The sequence below is a fragment of the Brachycentrus maculatus genome, unplaced genomic scaffold, assembly GCF_059751285.1.
Source record: "Brachycentrus maculatus isolate JH-2025_06_01 unplaced genomic scaffold, ASM5975128v1 h1tg000572l, whole genome shotgun sequence".
Classification (NCBI taxonomy): domain Eukaryota; kingdom Metazoa; phylum Arthropoda; class Insecta; order Trichoptera; family Brachycentridae; genus Brachycentrus; species Brachycentrus maculatus.
The window spans coordinates 21360-41809 of record NW_028281312.1 but is presented as its reverse complement, the minus strand read 5'-3'; the positions used below and the strand labels follow the sequence as shown (position 1 = coordinate 41809).

General features: G+C 37.3%; 1 protein-coding gene across 1 annotated transcript; it reads right to left on the bottom strand.

Moving 5' to 3' along the window:
- Positions 1-5760: 5760 nt before the first annotated feature.
- On the bottom strand, positions 5761-19785 carry LOC148301352 (WD repeat-containing protein 43). The gene is made up of 10 exons (XM_088273399.1): positions 19586-19785; positions 17749-18108; positions 16472-16647; positions 15793-16050; positions 14918-15074; positions 12304-12510; positions 10304-10425; positions 9066-9194; positions 7069-7280; positions 5761-5971 (listed from the first exon to the last, which is right to left on the bottom strand). Exons 1-10 carry the CDS (start codon positions 19775-19777, stop codon positions 5820-5822), a joined length of 1965 nt encoding a protein of 654 aa, XP_088129525.1. The 5' UTR covers positions 19778-19785; the 3' UTR covers positions 5761-5819.
- Between the last annotated feature and the right edge of the window lie 665 nt (positions 19786-20450).

The following is a 20450-nucleotide window of genomic DNA, read 5'->3' as shown; positions in this document are numbered from 1 at the left end:
TTACCAAATTATTACTGTCGGAAGTTAAAAAAAATTAATTCTTGGGTCGCGGCAATTACTTGTCATGAATGAGCAGTATGTTTGAACCTTTGCCCGCAGTCGGCACGAGTCTGTGTCGCTTTGGATGGTGCCCATCGCACATTTGGCATATGGTTGTTGCCGCATGCAACCGCCTTGATATCTGACACGGTTTTATCATTTCTTTATTTGATTCAACAGTCATTTTGCAGTAATATATATCCATTTTTAATGAGAATTTTACATTGTAAATACCACTATTTCTTAAAATCTATTTTGACACTTGTTTCAATGCATTTAGCATCATTGTCGTGCTGAATAATAAGGTGTTAGCTAACTTACTAACTAACCATCACAGGCAGGTAGGCAGAGAGAATCGAACGCCACACCACTCTGTCTTTGCAAACATTCTTCGCCTCTTCCACGTTCATGCATCTCCTCATACATACCCGACGATTATTACGACTCCTGATCCGGACACTTTCAAGCATTTGACATACTTGATTGTGCCAAGTTTTCCTCGGTCTTCCTCTGCTATATGGTGTTAGCAGTGTTTGATAATTATACTATGCATCGAAACATGTGTCATAATAGATGTTTTTAAATAGTGATATTTAGCCCTAAAAATGTGCCTCATCCGTGAATAAAATTTTGCGTTGAAAAAGAGGATCAAGCTGAATATTGTTTTCGGCCCATTCATCGAACCTACGACGCGCATAATGGTCATTCAGTCTATTCATGGCGAAATGGCAAAACATACCGACTACAAATCAACTGTCAACTGTCAAATCGACAGTCTGTAGAAACAATGTTGCCAGATTAAAAACCAACCCTCTAAAAACAACTCCCTATACTTTTTGAATCATAAACCCAAAGTAGGGCAGTTAACCGGATCCACGCGGCTCGCATAACCGTATATGTTTTCATAAAACATGCCCCATACGCGGCTGACATAAGCGTATGTGTTTTTACTTTGTTCCAAGTTTCAAACCTCAATTCAACTTGGAGGGATTTTTTCATGGTGTGGAACTTTGGATAAAATGATACGTCAATCCTCGGCCTTATGACATCTGTTGAAATATCTGACTAATAATTTGTAACATCACAAGGATAAATAAAAGAACAGATCCCTGATTTTTCTTGCGGTCGGTAATTAGTCCGCGCCATAATCATGCTCTATATCTGTCTCACTCTCGACGTTACGCATCGCCGTTAATCATTTGAAAAACGGCGAAATACCGCCGCGCACGGGCGTCTCTTAGGAACAAAGTTAACGCGGTTAAAAAGTTAATATCTATCTTAGAGTACCTACTTAAAAGCATCGCTCACTTTCTTACGATCAATGCTTCTCACGTAAATTTACTCTTAATACTTAAATAAATAAATAAAATGTTACTTAAATATTTCAAAGCGTCCTAACGTCAGCTGAAAGCAAATTAATATAATATTTAAATACTATAAGAATGAAAATTTCAATTAAATTGTCATATGTTTAACTGTATAGAAAATTTGAGGACAAAAATCTCTTAAAATGGCTGCTACATCAATACGAACGTATTGTACGTCTTTTTTAAATTTTTATATAAGCTTTTATTTTTTAACAATAATAGGGCTATTCTCCCATTGATTCTATTAACTTTAAAAGCATAATGAAGCACAATGAAGAATGGCTGGTAAAATACAACTAAACAATTTTGATCATCGTAACTTTATTACACGTAACAAGGAATCATTCACACAAGGGTTTCAAGTATTATCTCTGAAATTCTCATCAAGCAAATAGAGCTGACACCTCACAAAAATATCAAGAGATAATGCTGCAAACCTTTAAAGTAGCATATGAATGTGTAGCCGTTGACAGTTGACATGACAGAAAAAGCGATTACTTAGCTCTTGACATGACAGAAATAGCAGCAACGTAGCTGTTGACGTGATAGAAAAAGTGGTTATACAGCTATTGACATGACATGACTGGAAAACTAGCGACTTAGATGTTGACAATTGACATGACAGAAAAAGTGGTTATTTAGATGTTGACATGACAGAAAAAGCAGCAACGTAGCTCGGCTGTCCAAACTCAAAACACAGTAAGGGACATTTTTTTGTAGTACGTTTTTTTTGGATTTTTGGACTAAGTAGATTCTACTTAGTCCAAAAATGCAAAAAAAACGCACTACAAAAAAATGTCCCTTACTGTGTTTTAAATTTGGACAGCCGACTGTTGATGTGATAGAAAAAGTGGTTATATATATAACTGTTTACATGACTGAAAAGGTATTTTTGAATTACCTAACGTCCAAGTGACTCTGAAATCTAGCTACGGCTTATGCAACACCGCCTATCATGTCCCTACTCAGGCTTCAACTTTATAAGTTTCATAGCCTATGCCTACTCGTGAGTGGATTTACTCTTTATGTTTAAAGTTACTATAATTTCAGGTAATTCATGAGTGAAAATTCTAGGCAAAAACACTCGCATGACTGAAAAGGTAGCAACTTAGCTGTCGATACTTGACATGACAGAAAAAGCAGCAAATTAGCTGTTGAGAGTTGACATAACAGATACCTAAGCTCGAACCGCCTTAAGGAAAGTACACATCCTGTTGTATGTTGTTATAAAGTGAGACACAGTGACCCAGAATGGGTTTTATATATCTTTGGTCCTGCCACACTAATATATATAAGTTAAATATAATTCAGTGATAAGAGAATAGCCTGAATTCAATGCCAATTTTGTTACATTTTTCTACGACTTAAGAATCTAACCTAATCTTACACCCGTAAAAAATGCAATTTCAAATCATTTATATTAATATGTATGTAGTTTTTCTTACCATATTCCATATGCAACTTTTTAATATATACATAGTAATAATAAAACCCTTATCCGCACCCCAATGGTGCATAGGGCACTGCTTCATATAAACGCAGTGTTATCTCAATCGTTTACACATGAAGGAAAGGTGATCAGCCCTCCGCTTAAGGTACCAGTCCAGTGTAATATTGAATAAATATTACAGTGTAAAAATCACTTATATTTATTTGACCTCCCTGGGAATCGAACCCGGGACCTCCAGAACGGTAGCCAAGCGTGCTGACCATTACACTACGGAGGCGAATATATAGATAGGGTGAGTAGTAAATGTTTTTTTAACTACGTAACTCAAAATTGCTACTGAACTGTCTTTTACTGATGTCACTACAATTAATTTTGACTCAAAAATTCTTCTTCTTGTGTTTAAGAGGGATGAGCCTTCTATGATGTTGATTCCCAGCTGTCAATCCATTCAAAAATTATGTTCGGCGAATCTTCACTGTCAAATTACCCTACTTTCATTATATTTTTAAGGTAACAAAATGATTTGAGAATTTATATTTTTACATATTTGGGAACCAAACTGGGATTGTCTGTAACAATAAAATATGGACTAAAAATAAACCACCTTCAAGGTGGAATGGCACAACGAGAAGCCATATTTAACCTTCCCCTCCCGGTGATATGTATTTACTACAACTTGACTTTAAAAGTGAGAATATCAATATAAAATATAATATATACGGGCTCACAATTTTTGTATTACTCCGTAATACAATTACACATAAAAGTATTAAAATATAAAGTTATTCATTTGCAGCGACGGAAATAAATAAATAGTTTAAAAAAATCGGGGATAGAACCACCAATATACAAACGTTTCTCAGTGTGTGCACGCGTGGCGTGCTTTGGGTATACGCACCAGTTTAGTTGCGCCAGTAGTGCGTAGATCGTCATGCGCGGCGGTCGTGTCGCTGTGCTAGCTATAGCTATGGCAATATATATTTTTTCTCATTTTTAGTTACTTAACAGAGCTAACATTACAAATTTGTTACATTTCAACTTTAATTACTGCAAATTTAAATTTTATTTAAATTTAATTATTTTTTTAATTTGTATACATTTATTTAAATCACAATTTTTAAATATTTAGAACATTTTTTTTGCAGAGACCCACCAAGCCACCTTGTGTGTCTGGTCGGTGGAGTTCTTTTTTAATACATTTTTTATTGTTTTTAACGATTTCAACCTAATATACTCACAAAAAAAGAGAAAAATTAAGAATATAAACATTTTACAATTTTCATAAAATTAACTCTTGATCATTTCTTCTTCAAACCCTTATCCGCACCCCAATGGTGCATAGGGCACTGCATATAAACGCAGTGTTATCTTGATCGTTAACATATGAAGGAAAGGTGATCGGCCTTCCGCTTCAGGTACCAGTTCAGGGTGATATTGAATAAATATTAGAGTGAAAAAAATCACTTATATTTATTTGACCCCCCCTGGGAATCGAACCCGGGACCTCCAGAATGGTAGCCGAGCGTGCTGACCATTACACTATTGAGGCGGACATTACACTACTGATCATTTACCCATTCCTTTATTTTGCCTTTGTTCCATATTTTATTTTGACCTCTAACATCCGTCGGCAACAAATTAAAAATGTTCGGAACGATGTATTGCAGTGTTCGACTCCCATATTTACTGTTAATTCTTGGTAATAAAAGCAACATTTAAGAATATTTCCCGTTTTTAAATCACATTTTCATATGGTGTACAAAATACATATCACCGTTGCACGCGGAAGTTTTTAGCACCGTAAGGGAAGGGTTGAAATAGCTTTAATTTCAACAAATACAATTTTCTGCACAATTCACGTACTTTACTTTATAAAAATAAAATATTAAAAAAACTGGTACTTATAATTTTAAGATTTTTTATATATAATTTATTATGAGGTATATATATATTTATACAAGAATGTGTTAATTTTGAATCCAATTATTTATCATTTGTTAAAATTGTTTCTACTGATTTTGTCATTATATAAGAGCACTTAATTTATATGATAACAAATTATTTTTAATAAAACATGAATGAAAACATTACAGATGTTTTATTTATTTATTAACTTAAACTGGAGAAAAAGATTTTTTCTTTAAATTAATGTATTACTTAGAAAATACCACTTTTTATTTACTAAGTAGTACATTAATTAAAAATGGATAGATTTTACCGCAAAGTGACTGCCGAATCAATTAATGAAAAAAGAATTTCATTAATTGATTCGGGAGTCACTTTGTGGTATAATAAAATCTCTCCATTTTTAATTTAAGTTTTACTTAGTGAATACAACTATTTCTTAAAATCTACTGACACGTGTTTCGATGCGTTCCGCATCATTTTCGGTGTTTGAAAATGATGCGGAATGCATCGAAACACGTGTCACAGTAATTTTAAAAATTAGTGGTATTAAATGGTAAAATATACTGTGACACGTGTTTCGATGCATTCCGCATCATTTTCGGTGTTTGAAGATGATGCGGAATGCATCGAAACACGTGTCACAGTAATTTTAAAAATTAGTGGTATTAAATGGTAAAATATACTGTGACACGTGTTTCGATGCATTCCGCATCATTTTCGGTGTTTGAAAATGATGCGGAATGCATCGAAACACAGTAGATTTTAAGAAATAGTGGTATTTACTAAGTAAAACTGAAATTGAAAATGGAGAAAAAGAGTTTCGAAAATCGAACCTGGGACCTCTAGTACGGTAGCCGAGCATGCTGACCTACACTACACTACAGGGGCGGACTAAAACAAAATTTGTTGAATGTGCCCTAGGCACAGGAAAACCCAGCGAGGACACATTATCGTAAATTTAAAATAGCACATGATGAAATAAATAAATAAAAGAAATTTTTAAATAAAATATTTAATAATAGTTACAAACATAATTACAAAATCGCAATGTCGTCTTATTCACTCATCTCCTGGTCTGATTCCTTGGAGGATTGCGCGTCGTCATTTTCTAGGTCATCGTCTTCGTTCCAGGATGCTGAATCATCGTTGGCGTTATTCATTAGGGCTTCTTCCATGTCGTCGTCAGCTTCGTCCTCTGATGACGTGTCTGTAAAAATAATGTTGAATTAGCATTCAAAATCAATCAAGATTTTTTTTCTTTAGTTAGATTATATTACACTAATAAAAACTATTATTTACACTTAATCTACAGGTGTTTGTAAAAAGATGTTGAATAACCATTCAAAATTAAATAATACTACTACTACTACCATCACGCCGTTTCACCGCAGGGGTAGGCAGAGAGGATGGAACGCCACACTCTTCTGTCCTGACATACACTCCTCGCCTCCTTCACATCCATACATCTAGTCATACATGCCCTCCGATTACGCAGACTTTTGACACCGCCAGATTTTAGGTTCTGATTGATCTGATCGTGCCAAGTCTTTTTCGGTCGTCCACGTTCTGTTTTCCCTCTCACATTCGCCACATATATTTTCTTAGTCATTCTCTCGCTATCCATTCGCTCCACATGTCCATACCACCGCAAAGAGCTCTTTCTAATCTTATCAATTATTCCTCGTTCAGCCTTACATTCCTTTCTTACATCGTCGTTTTTAATTCTGTCATACAATGATTTTCCACACATTCGTCTGAGGGAGCGCATTTCAACAAATTAAATAATAATAATAATAAAACCCTTATCCACACCCCAATGGTGCATAGGGCACTGTGTCATATAAACGCATTGTTATCTCGATCGTTTACACATGAAGGAAGGGTGATCAGCCCTCCGCTTCAGGTACCAGCCCATGGTAATATTCCACTACGGAGCCGATTTTTTCACTGTAATATTTATTCAATATTACCCTGGACTGGTACCTGAAGCGGAGGGCTGATCACCTTTCCTTCATGTGTAAAAGATCATGATAATACTGCGTTTATATAACGCAGTGCCCTATGCACCATTGGGGTGCGGATAAGGGTTTAAAGAATGTGAACAAACCCAGAGCTGTAAACAAAAATTCAGACACTTGAAGTATTGTCGTATTTCTCATCTAATCAGGGATATGTAACCTTTTTTCCATTTTTTTTTTATGTTAAAAAAAATACAAAGCTAATTAAAACCAAAAAAATATTAAAGTTATCGCATTATAAATATTCAACAATAATAATTATATACATAGTAGAGGCGTGTCTCACCTCTGTAGTGCAGGGCGGGGGCGTCGTCCTGGGGCGGGGCGGTGCGCGGGGCGAGCATGGCGAGGCGCGCGCGCAGGGCCAGCAGGGGGGGCAGTGCCGGGGCGCGCGCGCGCACGGCCGCCAGCAGCGGGCCCGCCGCGCCCGACAGCTGCAGCAGGGCGGCCCCGCGCGCCTGGCAGAGCGCCGCCGCCCACACGCACGCAGACTTGCAGCTGCAAAGGACACAAATATTACTTTTTATATTTGAAGCGCTAACTTTGTGATTTTCCATTTTATAATTAAAATGTAACTTTGTTTTAAAATCACTACAATCATTTTAGTATTTCTTCTCCGTCTTATTCCTCATTACTGAGGGTTGTGACCTTGGAATGCCCAGAAAATATTCTATATCCCAGCAAAAGAGGCATATTTTCAACTCAATATTTACCCGCTGCAGGGCAGAAAGTATTGTTTCTGCATTTTGAAGAAAAGCTATTGCTAATTTTTTTTTGAAATATACTAAATATTTTTGAAATGGAGAAAAAACCTTCAGATTTTACCTAAAAAGATCTGTTACACAGTAAAAAGTTCAATAAGTGGCTTGATACTTATTTTTAAATACATTGTATTATATTTTTAAACTTTAAAAACGTTCTCCTGAAAAATCAAGTTTTTTTATTTATGACGTTCTTGAAAGGAGCGAGCGATGTGTTTACCTAGAGCTCATGCAAATTTAATTCACGACCACAGCGCCACTCAGTCGCTGCCACGCCGTTGAAGAGTGAGCATGTGTACGCTATTGTCGTCGGATTTTAATTATAACAGAAAAAGTTGAACAATGTTACTACATCAGATTTTGTTTAACCTTTTCCACTCTGACCATTTTTTCTCATAACTGATCAGCTACTCTGGTCAAAAAAATGCGACGTTTTTCTACCATTAAAATACATATTTTGGTTCCCTAATTTTGTTCGCCTCCGTAGTGTAATGGTCAGCACGCTCGGCCACCGTTCTGGAGGTCCCGGGTTCGATTCCCAGGGGGGTAAAATAAATATAAGTGATTTTTTTCACTGTACTATTTATTCGATATTACCCTGGACTGGTACTTGAAGCGGAGGGCTGATCACCTTTCCTTCATGGTTAACGATCAAGATAACACTGCGTTTGTATTACGCAGTGCCCTATGCACCATTGGGGTGCGGATAAGGGTTTAAAAAAAAAAAAAAAAATTTTGGGACACTCTGTTTGGCAATTCGTATGACCATTCGTTTTTATAACTGAACTTAGTGTAACTTTCATCGTTTTCCATGGCGGATTAACTATAAAATATATATTATAAACACATAAAATGCGATTTCTGCTATTTTAACTACTAGCACTAATATCACAAAATTTCGAAATATAATAGCTCCACAAAAAGAAAAAATATGGTCACAAAAAGTGGGAGTATCCTTGGAGAGCCGTCATAAATGAAGGATAACGACTGACTGTCCCAAAAAATATTAGCGTACGACAAATATTCTATCACCTAAAATGATAATATATTTTTCCTAGATTATATCTAAGTAATGGAAAGTTTTATTGAAGAAATGTTGGTTAATTTAATATGTTGCGATGATAAACCACATTTATCCGAAATAATTTTTGGTAGAATATACTTGGGTGATAGAGAAATCAGTGATTAAAGTTATACCTGCTGTGGGCCAGACATTGTGGCCCACGGAGCTGCCTACTAGAATCATACGGGCCAGAATGTCTGGCCTACAGAGTGCTAAGAGTTAAAGCATGGAGATTCTTAAGTGGAAACTATCTGAAAAATAAAAAAAGTGTTTGGGGACGAAGCAATGGGCAACACACAGATAAATGAGTGGTATAACCGCTTCAAAGATGGCCGCTCATCAGTGGAGAGTGAAGCACAATATATGCTAACGGAGCCAACACACATAAGGTTTCTGAAACGCATTGATATGTGCACGCCGTAAACAACGGGTCAATAGGCTTGATGATGGGGGACTCACTGGCTGGTCTTCCCGGCCAGCAGCGCGGTGAGGTGCTCCAGCAGGCCGGGCAGGTACTGCAGCGGCAGCCGGTTGAGCGTGTGGAAGGCCGTGTCTGGATCCGTGCACGCAAACACAGTCTGGAGGAGTCTGGAATCCGAAGAGGCACAATCAATCAACACGCGGACAATCATGACATATATTTTGCATATTAACCCTAACACGCTAATCATTACACCACGGAGGCGGACAAGTAGTATGTATTATTTTTGACATCTCATCAAAAATGAAGAAAAATATGGAAGTCAGGGCATTTACGGGACTGACGACCGTCATAGGCTGGTTTAAGTGGTCACTTTACACACGTGTAACATTCACCAATTCTACCCATTATTGACAACCACATCACTCAAATTCTTGGAAGTTCTATATATATGAACCAATTTGGAAACCTTGTTCTTGAATCACTAGAACTTCACTAGAGACATCTATTGGTGAGATGTAAAGAAGCTTTTTTACTAAGCAGAAACTCTTATATTAGTATGTGAGGTCCGAATCCTGGATTATAATCACACACATGAGAAACGCCAGAAAATACCATTTTCATTTTTATTATTAAGCTTATAATTTGACCAGATAATATATTTACAACATTTTGAGTGTGTCCAAATACTTGTTCACAAAATCTGGATAATCTCCAATTACAGGAGTTATTTTCATATTATTTTTGACATCTCATCAAAGATGAAGAAAAAGATGGAAGTCTGGGTTTCTGCTTAGTAAAAAAGCTTCTTTACATCTCACCAATAGATGTCTCTAGTGAAGTTCTAGTGATTCAAGAACAAGTTTCCAAATTGGTTCATATATATAGAACTTCCAAGAATTTGAGTAGTGTGGTTGTCAATAATGGGTAGTATTGGTGAATGTTACATGTGTGTAAAGTGATCACTTAAACCAGCCTATGACGGTCGTCAGCCCCGTAAATACCCAGACTTCCATATTTTTCTTCATCTTTGATAAGATGTCAAAAATAATATGAAAATAACTCCTGTAATTGGAGATAATCCAGATTTTGTGAACAAGTATTTGGACACACTCAAAATGTTGTAAGTAGTAAGTAAGGAAGTAGCTTTTATAATACTATAGTTATGGAATCAAAATTCATATAAGTGGGATTTCAATCCCCCTGTTGGAGCCGGCTAGGTTAATAGTCGTGCGCTCTAGGATTTTTATACTTTAGGCAAGACTCTTGCACTTACTTTGCGTCCTTGGAATGAAGCGCCTGCACCAGCAGCTGGGCCATGTTGCTGGTGGGGCCTTGTGCGCCGCCCGACTTGGCCAAACTCAGGTTGGCCAATCTCATCTCCATTGGGACATCCACCTGCAATACACCGTGTCATTTAGATAAGTCCGCAACATTTTTTTAGAGTATCGAAATCTTTTTTTTAAAAATAATTATGAGGTCAAGGGATTTTGCATCTTTTATGTCAGTGCTACGCAACCTTTTCTCACCTACGACACACTAAAATTCTTTCTAGATCTCCGCGGCACACCAAAAACTAACAAATGGACCATTAAAAAAATATATAATACAGTGAAACCCGGATTTTACGTGCCCGGATTTAAAGTTTTCCCGCCAATTGCGTGTTATTATTACAGTCCCGATATATTTCAATACATTTATTACCCGTTTTTACGTTTTTTTCCCCCAATTTACGTCGTAAATATTTCAAATATGCGAGTTACGCGCGCTTGACAATGAGTCTGCGCAGTAGATACATTACTTCCGCCGCGATTGGTCGGCGAGCGACGTTGTGATTGGTCGATATCTTTCAATTTTAACCGTTAGAATGTTATGACGTTTGTTCTGTCATTCGGTTTTTGACAGGGTTTGTGATGCTTCTTTCTTTTTGACATCATTCGCGATCATCATTTACACACAGTTTTTAAGTTTTAAAATTTCTTTTATTAGTTTATCACAATCCTTTAACATTATTTTCTCAAGTAATGTCCCAACAAAGAAAAGCTTTGTTAGTGCGAGAGAAAATGAACATTCTCGAAAACGTTGATAAACAAGTTGGTTCACGCGTTTCGCCGGCGCATGATTTGGGGCTACAAATCACTACTTTGGCTACAATAATTAAAAATCGGGTTTCGATTAAAAAAAGTGCAATGGAATGTGGTCCAATGGTGACAAAACGCATGTACATATCCACATCCAAGTACGATAAACTCGGAAGAGATTTTGAAAAAATAAAATCATGTATATGACATGATTTTATTAATAAAAAATAAAATTTTAATGTTGTATTTTTTTCAATACCCCCTATTAGCATTTTCCCTCCAATTAAGTGTTTACATTTTTTTTCAATAAAAACTAAAATATAAAACTTTTTTTTCAATAATTAATACGAAATAACATTTAAAATGTTTTGCATTTTTCCTCCAATCAAGTTTTTACATTATTTTCAATAAAAAAAATAAATTCAAACATTTTTTTCAATATAAATAAAAAATAAAATTTAAATAGTACATTTTTTTAAATACCCCCTATTTGCATTTTCCCTCCAATTAAGTTTTTACATTTTTTGTCAGTAAAAAATAAAATTTAAAACGTTTTTTTTCACTACCCCCCGTTTACATTTTCCCTCCATTTAAGTTTTTTTTTTTCGGTCCCTTGAAAAATGTAAAATAGGGGTTTCACTGTAATTATTATGTAATTTTTTGACATCTCATCAAAGATGAAGAAGAATATGGAAGTCTGGGCATTTACGGGGCTGACGACCGTCATAGACTGGTTTAAGTGATCACTTTACACACATGTAACATTCACCAATTCGACCCATTATTGACAACCACACTACTCAAAGTTCTATAAATATGAACCAATTTTGAAACATTGTTCTTGAATCACTAGAACTTCACTAGAGACATCTATTGGTGAGATGAAAAGAAGCTTTTTAACTAGCACACACACACACACATCTCATCACACACATGAATTCAGTCAGCCCCGTAAATGCCCAGACTTCCATATTCTTCTTCATCTTTGATGAGATGTAAAAAAATTATGTAATATGTAGTTATTATATTTTTTCATACTATGTAAAAAAAATTATATGAAAATAACTCTAAGAAAATTACACTTTGGAGACGGATTTTGTTTTTTTTACATACTGGGAAACACCTGAAAACTTGGTTTTTAGGTCCTTCTGCCTCGGGTGGCGTCACCTAGACCACGCCTCGGTGTGGTGCTCACCTTCTTGGAGCCGATGGGTCTCTTGAGGGAGTCCTGGTCTTCTGTCGCCCCGATAGCGGAAGGCAGGTACACCACTCCGTCGCCTCCGACTCCTCGTCGGATGCCCGTGATGTCCTCGTTCCGGCGCCTTGACTGGTCCTTCTTGCCGGACTCCTTGTCCTGGAGAGTGCGGATGAGCACTTGCGTCTTCTCCGTAGTGTCAGGTACCTGGAAAGAGATTCAATTTAAAAACCTGGACGATGAATGCTGCAATGCGGCCCGAAATGTACAATGACACTATTAACCTGTCCGGGAGTAGGGACGTAAATGAACGTCAGTGTGAATTTTCCTTAAAGGAGTAAGGACGTTAATGAACGTCGAAATCCGTCTGTCAGTTAGTATGATGTAACTTGTATAGCAATGACATCTGTGGATAACTAACTAACTAACCATCACGCCGGTTCCCCGCAGGGGTAGGCAGAGAGAATAGAACGCCACACCACTCGTCTTCCACGTTCATGCATCTCCTCATACATACCCGCCGATTGTTACGACTCCTAACCTGACCACTTACAAGTATTTGGCATACCTGATCGTGCCATGTTTTTCTCGGTCTTTCTCTGATTTTTTTCCCAATTAAATTATATATAAATATAAAAATAACTCGTATGGGTGTTTTTTTTTATTAAATAATTTTAACATAACTCCTATCTTTATAATACATCGATTTAATGAAGAAGAAAAAATTGTTTCATGTAAAAAGAACCCACTCCCCAGAAAAAGTCAGACATCAATTTTTGTACTCCCGGAAAGGTTAATAATCGTTTTCTTGGTATAGGCCTTGTGGTCTGTTTTTAATAGGGATTAGCCTCCTGCGATGTCGATTCCCGGCTATCGATCCATCTCTTTGGTGTCGTCTACCATGGGTTGGCCGTACAGTGCGATGTGGGGGAGTCTGGATGGTTCCATTCTCCTCACACGCGCATACCATTGTCTCCTTCGTTGCCTTTCCCCACCTTACGACATCTTGCATCTCGCATATTTCCCTGATCCTAGCGTTTCTTATTCTATCTCGTAGACTCTTGCCCGATATGCTCCTTAGAGTCTTCATTTCTGACACTCTTAGCGCGTTTTTTGTGGCAATGGTGTACGCTCTACTTTCAATCCCATACGTCATGATGGGTCGGACACAATTGATAATAATAACAAAAATATTTTGAATAATTTGCAAAGCGCCATTTTCCTAAAATACTATAGTATAAGCTACCGAGTTTCTCCAGGGTATGCTTGGCTACAATGGCTTAGAGAGTAGAAGGAATGTGTATTTGATGAGGCATGTTTATCCATTGTTGCGCGGTATGATGGATAATCCTGAAATTATCCGGAGCATCGGTCTGCATGTTCCCGATAGTTACCTAAGACAGCGTCGGCATAGATTGTTTCCCATTCCTTTACACAGGACCAACCTGCCGATGGTTATGCCTGTAGGAAGAGCTACCGCTATGTTGAACATTATCACATTGGATATTGATCTGTTCCATGTGTCCGAAGGAGTTTTCCGAAGCAGGATTCTTCTCCACCTTTAAGTCTTCTTGCTTACTTTTAATATATACGCCTTGAGTATTGTTTGTAAGATTTTTATAATTTTTTGTTGTTGAATAAAATTGAATAAAATAAAATCTAAATAAAGACATGGATAGTGATAATAATAATAGGAAGACATGGTGCCTATCTGAAAGAGATAAGAATAAGCTGAATGCGTTGGAGATGTGGATCTATGGAAGAATGTTCGGGATATCCTGGAGAAACCACATCTCCAACGACGAGGTGCTACGATTGATCAAAGAAAGGAAGCACCCACTCGCGACTATCTCCAAAAGTCGCGCCGAATGGATCGGCCACGTGCCGAGACAAGAGGGTTTCCTGCACCAAGTAATAGAGGGGACGGTCGAGGGAATAAACGCCAGAGGACGACCACGCCGCCAATACCTAAGCGACTTATACCAAGACATGGGCTGCTCCACGTATGAGGAGCTGAAGAGAGCTAGAAAATAGACGAGAATGGCGAAGGAGAGGTCATACGTTGCTGCAGACCAATCCGCAGGATTGAGACCAGAGAGAGAGAGAAAGTGGTATTACACAAAGTCAAGGATGAATGACAAGGAGTGTGTTATATTACCATACCATAAACTTAACAATGCTTTTCAATTCAATTCAATTTATTCAACAATAAAAAATTAATATACAAATAACAAACAATATTCAAAGTGTATATTTTAAAAGTAAGCAAGAAGACATAAAGGTATAGAAGAATCCCGCTTCGGAAAACTCCTTCGGACACATGGAACAGATTAATATGCAATGTGATATTGTTCAACATAGCGGTAGCTCTTCCTACAGGCATAACCATCGGCAGGTTGGTCCTGTGTATAGGAATGTAAAACAATCTATGCTGACGCGGTCTTAGGTAACTATCGGGAACATACAGACCAAAGTTCCCGATAATTTCAGGATTATCGATCATACCGCGCAACAATGAATAAAAATGCGTAATCAAATACACATTCCTTCTAGTCTCTAAACTATACAAAATATACAATATTTAATATACAAAATAAAGAATAAAGTCGCTTACGATTTTTTCAAATTTGATTCCCCGGCCGCAAGAGTAGCCGACCAGCAGAGAGTCTCCCTGCAACGTGCCGCATACGGCCGCAGCCAGCTTGACTTGGTTCTTCTCCTCACTGACCACCTGGATAGTCGTATCTGGCTTTATGGGCTTCAGGGACGATCTGAAAATAAAACGAAAGACATTATACAAGAGTAAGTGTCTAGATGTCGATCACTCTTTTCAAAAATGTCATATATAAAAAAAACTTCATTTTTAAGGAGATCGTTTTTAAAGTTTAAAAATATAATAAAAGATTTTTAAAATAAATATCATAAAAGGTATTAAAAATGAATATCCTCTTTGTGGCATCTATGGAAAAAATCCAAAATATTGAGTTAATATTTCACTTATATACAACAACAAAAAACCCTCAAGATCAGCACTCGCTCACTCCTTTCAAGAACGTCATAAATCAAATAACTTGATTTATCAGGAGAATGTTTTTAAAGTTTAAAAATATAATACAATGTATTAAAAATAAATATCAAGCCACTTATTAAACTTTTTACTGTGCAACAGATGTTTTTAGCTAAAACCTGAATGTTTTTTCTCCGTTTGAAAAATATTTAGTATATTTAAAAAAATAATTAAACAATACCTTTTCTTTTCTTCGAAAAGCAAAAATATAACTTTCTGCCCTGTAGCGGGTAAATATTAAGTTCAAAATATGCCACTTTTGCTGGGATATAGTACATTTTTTGGGCATTCCGAAAACATGCACAACTGAAAATTGATGATTTTCTCTTCGACGCACGATATAAGAAAATCATATCGTGCGTCGAATATAATATCTCTCTTCTCATCAATTATAACAAAATATGTGTTTCAAAAGTCCTCACCCGTTCAGTGTGTGCTCGTAATAGTGGACGACCCCCCGTCTCGTGACGGCCGCGAGGCGGATCTCCGTGCCGCCGCTGCCCGCGGCCCTCACGCACACCTGCCGCGCCATGTCCTCCATGAGGAAGTGGCACGCGGGGCTGCTCTCCGCGCCGGGGGCCGCCTCCGCGCCGCCCGACTTCCGCCGCTTCAGCTTCTCAGGGGAGGCGGGCGCGGCGGGGTCCAGCGCCACGTTCCACACGCTCAGGAGGCGGTCTGATCTGGAAGGACGAGAAAAGAATGAGAAGGCTTCTTTCTCTGCATTGTATGTATGTCTCCACTAGAAGCAACATCTCACACACACACACACCCTCTTAGGATGGCATTACTATTACACAGTGAGGCGTCCTGTCCAACATCTTGACCATGCTCCAGCCCAAGAAGACCGAGAAGAAAGCGCAACAATACGGCGGCTCCACTTTCCTGCCTTCAGACTCAGCCGATTGACGACGTTTTTCATTAACATATTTTTTAAATTTTCTCTCATTATCATTTTCATATCATAATCCATACCTGTATAAGCGCCCTTGAGGTAGTTTTTTTTACAAAAATGGCGCTATATAAATCATCCAAGATTATCATTATTATTATTATCGGATTTTGGTGGCCAAAGGGTCAACCGACTGTAAATGATCATCTTACTTGGATCCGGAGATGATGTGAAACCTCCCGGTCTGCGAGAAGGCCACCACGTCCAGGTGGCACACGTCCCCCGCGTGCCCGACCATCGTGCGCAGCACGGCCTTGCTGTCCAGGCACCACAGGCGGATCCGGCACGCCGCCGTGATGAGCAGCCTCGCGCCGCCTGACCCAGCCGACTGCAATGCAAGGTCGGAATTAATATGTATTATTTGGAAAAATAAAATAACTTTGTTTTTTGATCCACTCACTTTTATTATTATAAACCAACTAATAACTCTTCAGGGTTTGTTTTATAACTAAACAGACGTACATAATATACTTCTAATTTGTTCACTGTTTCTTTGATATATTATGTATGTCTGTTAAGCATTCACATTAATATACACAGGACTAACCGGCCGACGGTTATGCCTGTAGGAAGAGCTACCGCTATGTTGAACAATATCTCATTGGATACTGATCTATTCTATGTGTCTGAAGGATTTTTCCCAAGCGGGATTCTTCAAACGCGGTATGCATCGTATGCATGAAAATGATGCGGAATGCATCGAAACACGTGTCACAGTAGATTTTAAGAAATAGTGGTATTTACTAAGTAAAACATTAATTAAAAATGATTATTTCTTATTTATAGGTTTGTCTCTTTGAGCGTTAACTCGATCTCCAATTCCATGCTTACCAGGCCACGGCCATACAAAATGGGGCTCCTTTGAGCTTGTCGCAAGCCAATATCAAATCCGATTGGAATATTTTTTTAATTAGAATGTATCGCTCACTCCTTTCAAGAACGTCTTAAATCAAAAAACTTGATTTTTCTGGAGGACGTTTTTAAAGTTTAAAAATATAATACAATGTATTAAAAATAAACATCAAGCCACTTATTGAACTTTTTACTGTGCAACAGATCTTTTTAGGTAATTAATTAAAAATGGATAGATTTCACCACAAAGTGACTGCCGAATCAATTAATGAAGAAATAATTGTTGGGTAATATATCCAAAATAAAACAAGGTTTTTGTTGGATTGAATTCTACATTTATTTATATATATATTAATACGTGACGCGTTTCGTCTTCTTAGGACATTATCAAACACTGACCTATAGTCAGTATTTTAAATGACCTAAGAAGACGAAACGCATCACGTATTAAGATATACATACATAAATGTAGAATTCAATCCAACAAAAACCTTGTTTTATGTTGGATATATTACCCAACAATTCAATATGGAGTTCTACCAACTGTCTGCAGTTACAATAAAGAAGAAATAATTACCTGATAGTTAGGTACTTTAATCGCTGTCGTCTTTCCAGACTGGACATCCTTGTCGAATTTGGACATTCTGAATTTAGTTTTGACGGAGCCGTCCGCAACGCCCCACTGCCTGATAGTAGAATCCCCGGAGCACGTGTAGAGCCCGCTCTGGTGGCTCCAGTCCATGCAGGTGATCTCCTGCTCCCCCGGCGTCGGGCCAGCATCCTCAAGGACCGACTCCACCTTGGCCTGGGCTAGGGAGTAGATCAACACCTTCCCCGTGGTGGATCCCAGCGCCAGACAGTGCGTGATTTGTCGCGGCTCGTTCTCTTCGTCCGGCCGTGACGATTTGCGTTTTCTGCTCTTCCATTTTGGATTAGACTGAAATATTTCAGTATTATATTAATATTTTTATTATAATATTTATATTATATTATAATATTTATATTATATTATAATATTTATATTATATTACAATATTTAATATTTATACTATAATATTTAAATAAATATAAACCTAATTATTGGCAATTTTTTCCGCCTCCGTAATGTAATGGTCAGCACGCTTGGCTACCATTCTGGAGGTCCCGGGTTCGATTCCCAGGGGGGGTTAAATAAATATAAGTGATTTTTTCACTCTAATATTTATTTAATATTACCCTGGACTGGTACCTGAAGCGGAGGGCTGATCACCTTTACTTCATGTGTTAACGATCAAGATAATACTGCGTTTATATGATGCAGTTCCCTATGCACCATTGGGGTTCGGATAAGGTTTGGAGAATTATTGGCAATTTATTTGGATCGAGTTGGGAAAATGTTGTTATTTGCTATAACTGATTTCAGTGCACCATTCACTCTGTTCCCAGCATTCACTCTCCTTTTTATATCTTTATCACTCTTTCCATCCTTAGAAAACATACTTTCCAAAGGAAATCATCTATCTGTTCCATAACTTCTTAATTTACTATTATTTTACACCCAGATCGACATTCATCTCATTAAAACCATGACCTCAAAAAAAAAACTTTGGAACCATGAAACCATGACTTTAAAAAACCATGACTTTGGAACCATGAAACCATGACTTTGTTACCATGAAACCATGACTTTAAAAAACCACAACCTTGGAACCATGAAAACATGACTTTAAAAAACCATGAATTTGGAACCATGACTTTAAAAAACCATGACTTTGGAAGTATGAAACCATGACTTTTAAAATCCATAACTTTGGAACCATGAAACCATGACTTTGGAACCACGAAACCATGACTTTGGAACCATGAAACCGTGACTTTAAAAACCATGACTTTGGAAACATGAAACCATGACATTAAAAAACCATAACTTTGGAACCAAAAAACCATGACTTTGGATTTGCAACACATCCATCAGCAAATCATTTCTCTTGAACACATTATACACCTTTGTCACCATCTCCCGCAGGTCTTCTCTACTATCGGTAAATATATTTTTATAAAATATCTCTGCCTTTATTACTTGGTTATTATTTTTTAACTCTTGGACAGGTAGTTAATTACGTGTTTGCAATGTTTGCTTATTCGAAATTTAGTAGTACATATCAGCTTCACATTCGGACAGGAGAAGTCATTATTTCCAAGGCTAATTCATTGTATTAACAGAGATTATGAGGGGAATTCAATGGAAAAGTTTTTAAAAGTTGGGTTAAGTTTACAAACCAAAATATTGACAATAAGTTCCAAAAACATGCAAAACAACCGCCGAAACTTTCGGAAAATAATAACGAGATATTGCTTTACGGAATTTGGAATGATCGCAGCTTTGCATGAAGCCATTATCTATTATCATTTAAAATAAAACGTGTTTAGCTCACCGTCCCGCCGTCGAGTTGTATCCAATAAAGACACGATAGAGGAGCGCTGAGATGCAAGTCTGGGGTGAATTCTTGCTTGAGGACGTTTGTCTCTGTGTCCCATATTTTACAGCGTCCGTCATTGCAGATTTGTGAGAAATATTTGGCGTCTTCCGTAAAGCCCGACGGGCCCATGCTTGCGGAGACGGACATTTTTCGACGAAAACAGATAACCACAGATGTCACTTCACACCGCTGACATATTTGTTTTTATTTTATCTCTGGAATTTAAACAGTGCAGTGCCTATTATATTAAATATTTCATATTTTAGTACTTATCTAAACAAGTATGAACATTGGAGTACCGACCTAGTGCCATATGGAAACGTGCGCGGACAAGAAAACGATGGCAAAGAAATTTTTATATTTATGTTAGTATTAATAATCAGTTCGCGTACAAAATATAATGTTTAAATGTTATAGAAGCGAGGTTTGTATGAACTATAGGGTAAAAGGGCGTTTTATCATCTCTGATTAACCCTCACGGGAACCGGATATTAAGGTTTAATATTGATTTTATCTTATTACATAAATTTACTCACATATGCATTTATTTTATTGCTATTGCCATTATGATTTTCGTAGGGCCATGCGGGTCGCTATCCATCGTTAGTTACTTTTAACCGAAATCGCCTAAAAGGGTTGAGTCGTAATGGGCTCTAACAGTGGATGGAAAATACATTTTACTGCAGCTACGTAGTATGTAAATATACGAATGCATTTATTTGCCAATGTTTTGGGTACATAGTGTATAATCTCTAGAGACATCATCTATGAGGAGATCAAGAAAAAGAGATAAACAAAAAATTACATTGTTAATATTTTG

Bases quoted from the DNA above. Each gene is read 5' to 3' on its own strand.
- LOC148301352 (XM_088273399.1), bottom strand. From the start codon at position 19,777: ATGTCCGTCTCCGCAAGCATGGGCCCGTCGGGCTTTACGGAAGACGCC. The intron at 15,075-15,792 runs GTGAGGACTTTT...TTTTATTTTCAG, and splicing joins TACGAGCACACACTGAACGG to ATCGTCCCTGAAGCCCATAA. The intron at 10,426-12,303 runs GTGAGCACCACA...GGTGTATTGCAG, and splicing joins GACCCATCGGCTCCAAGAAG to GTGGATGTCCCAATGGAGAT.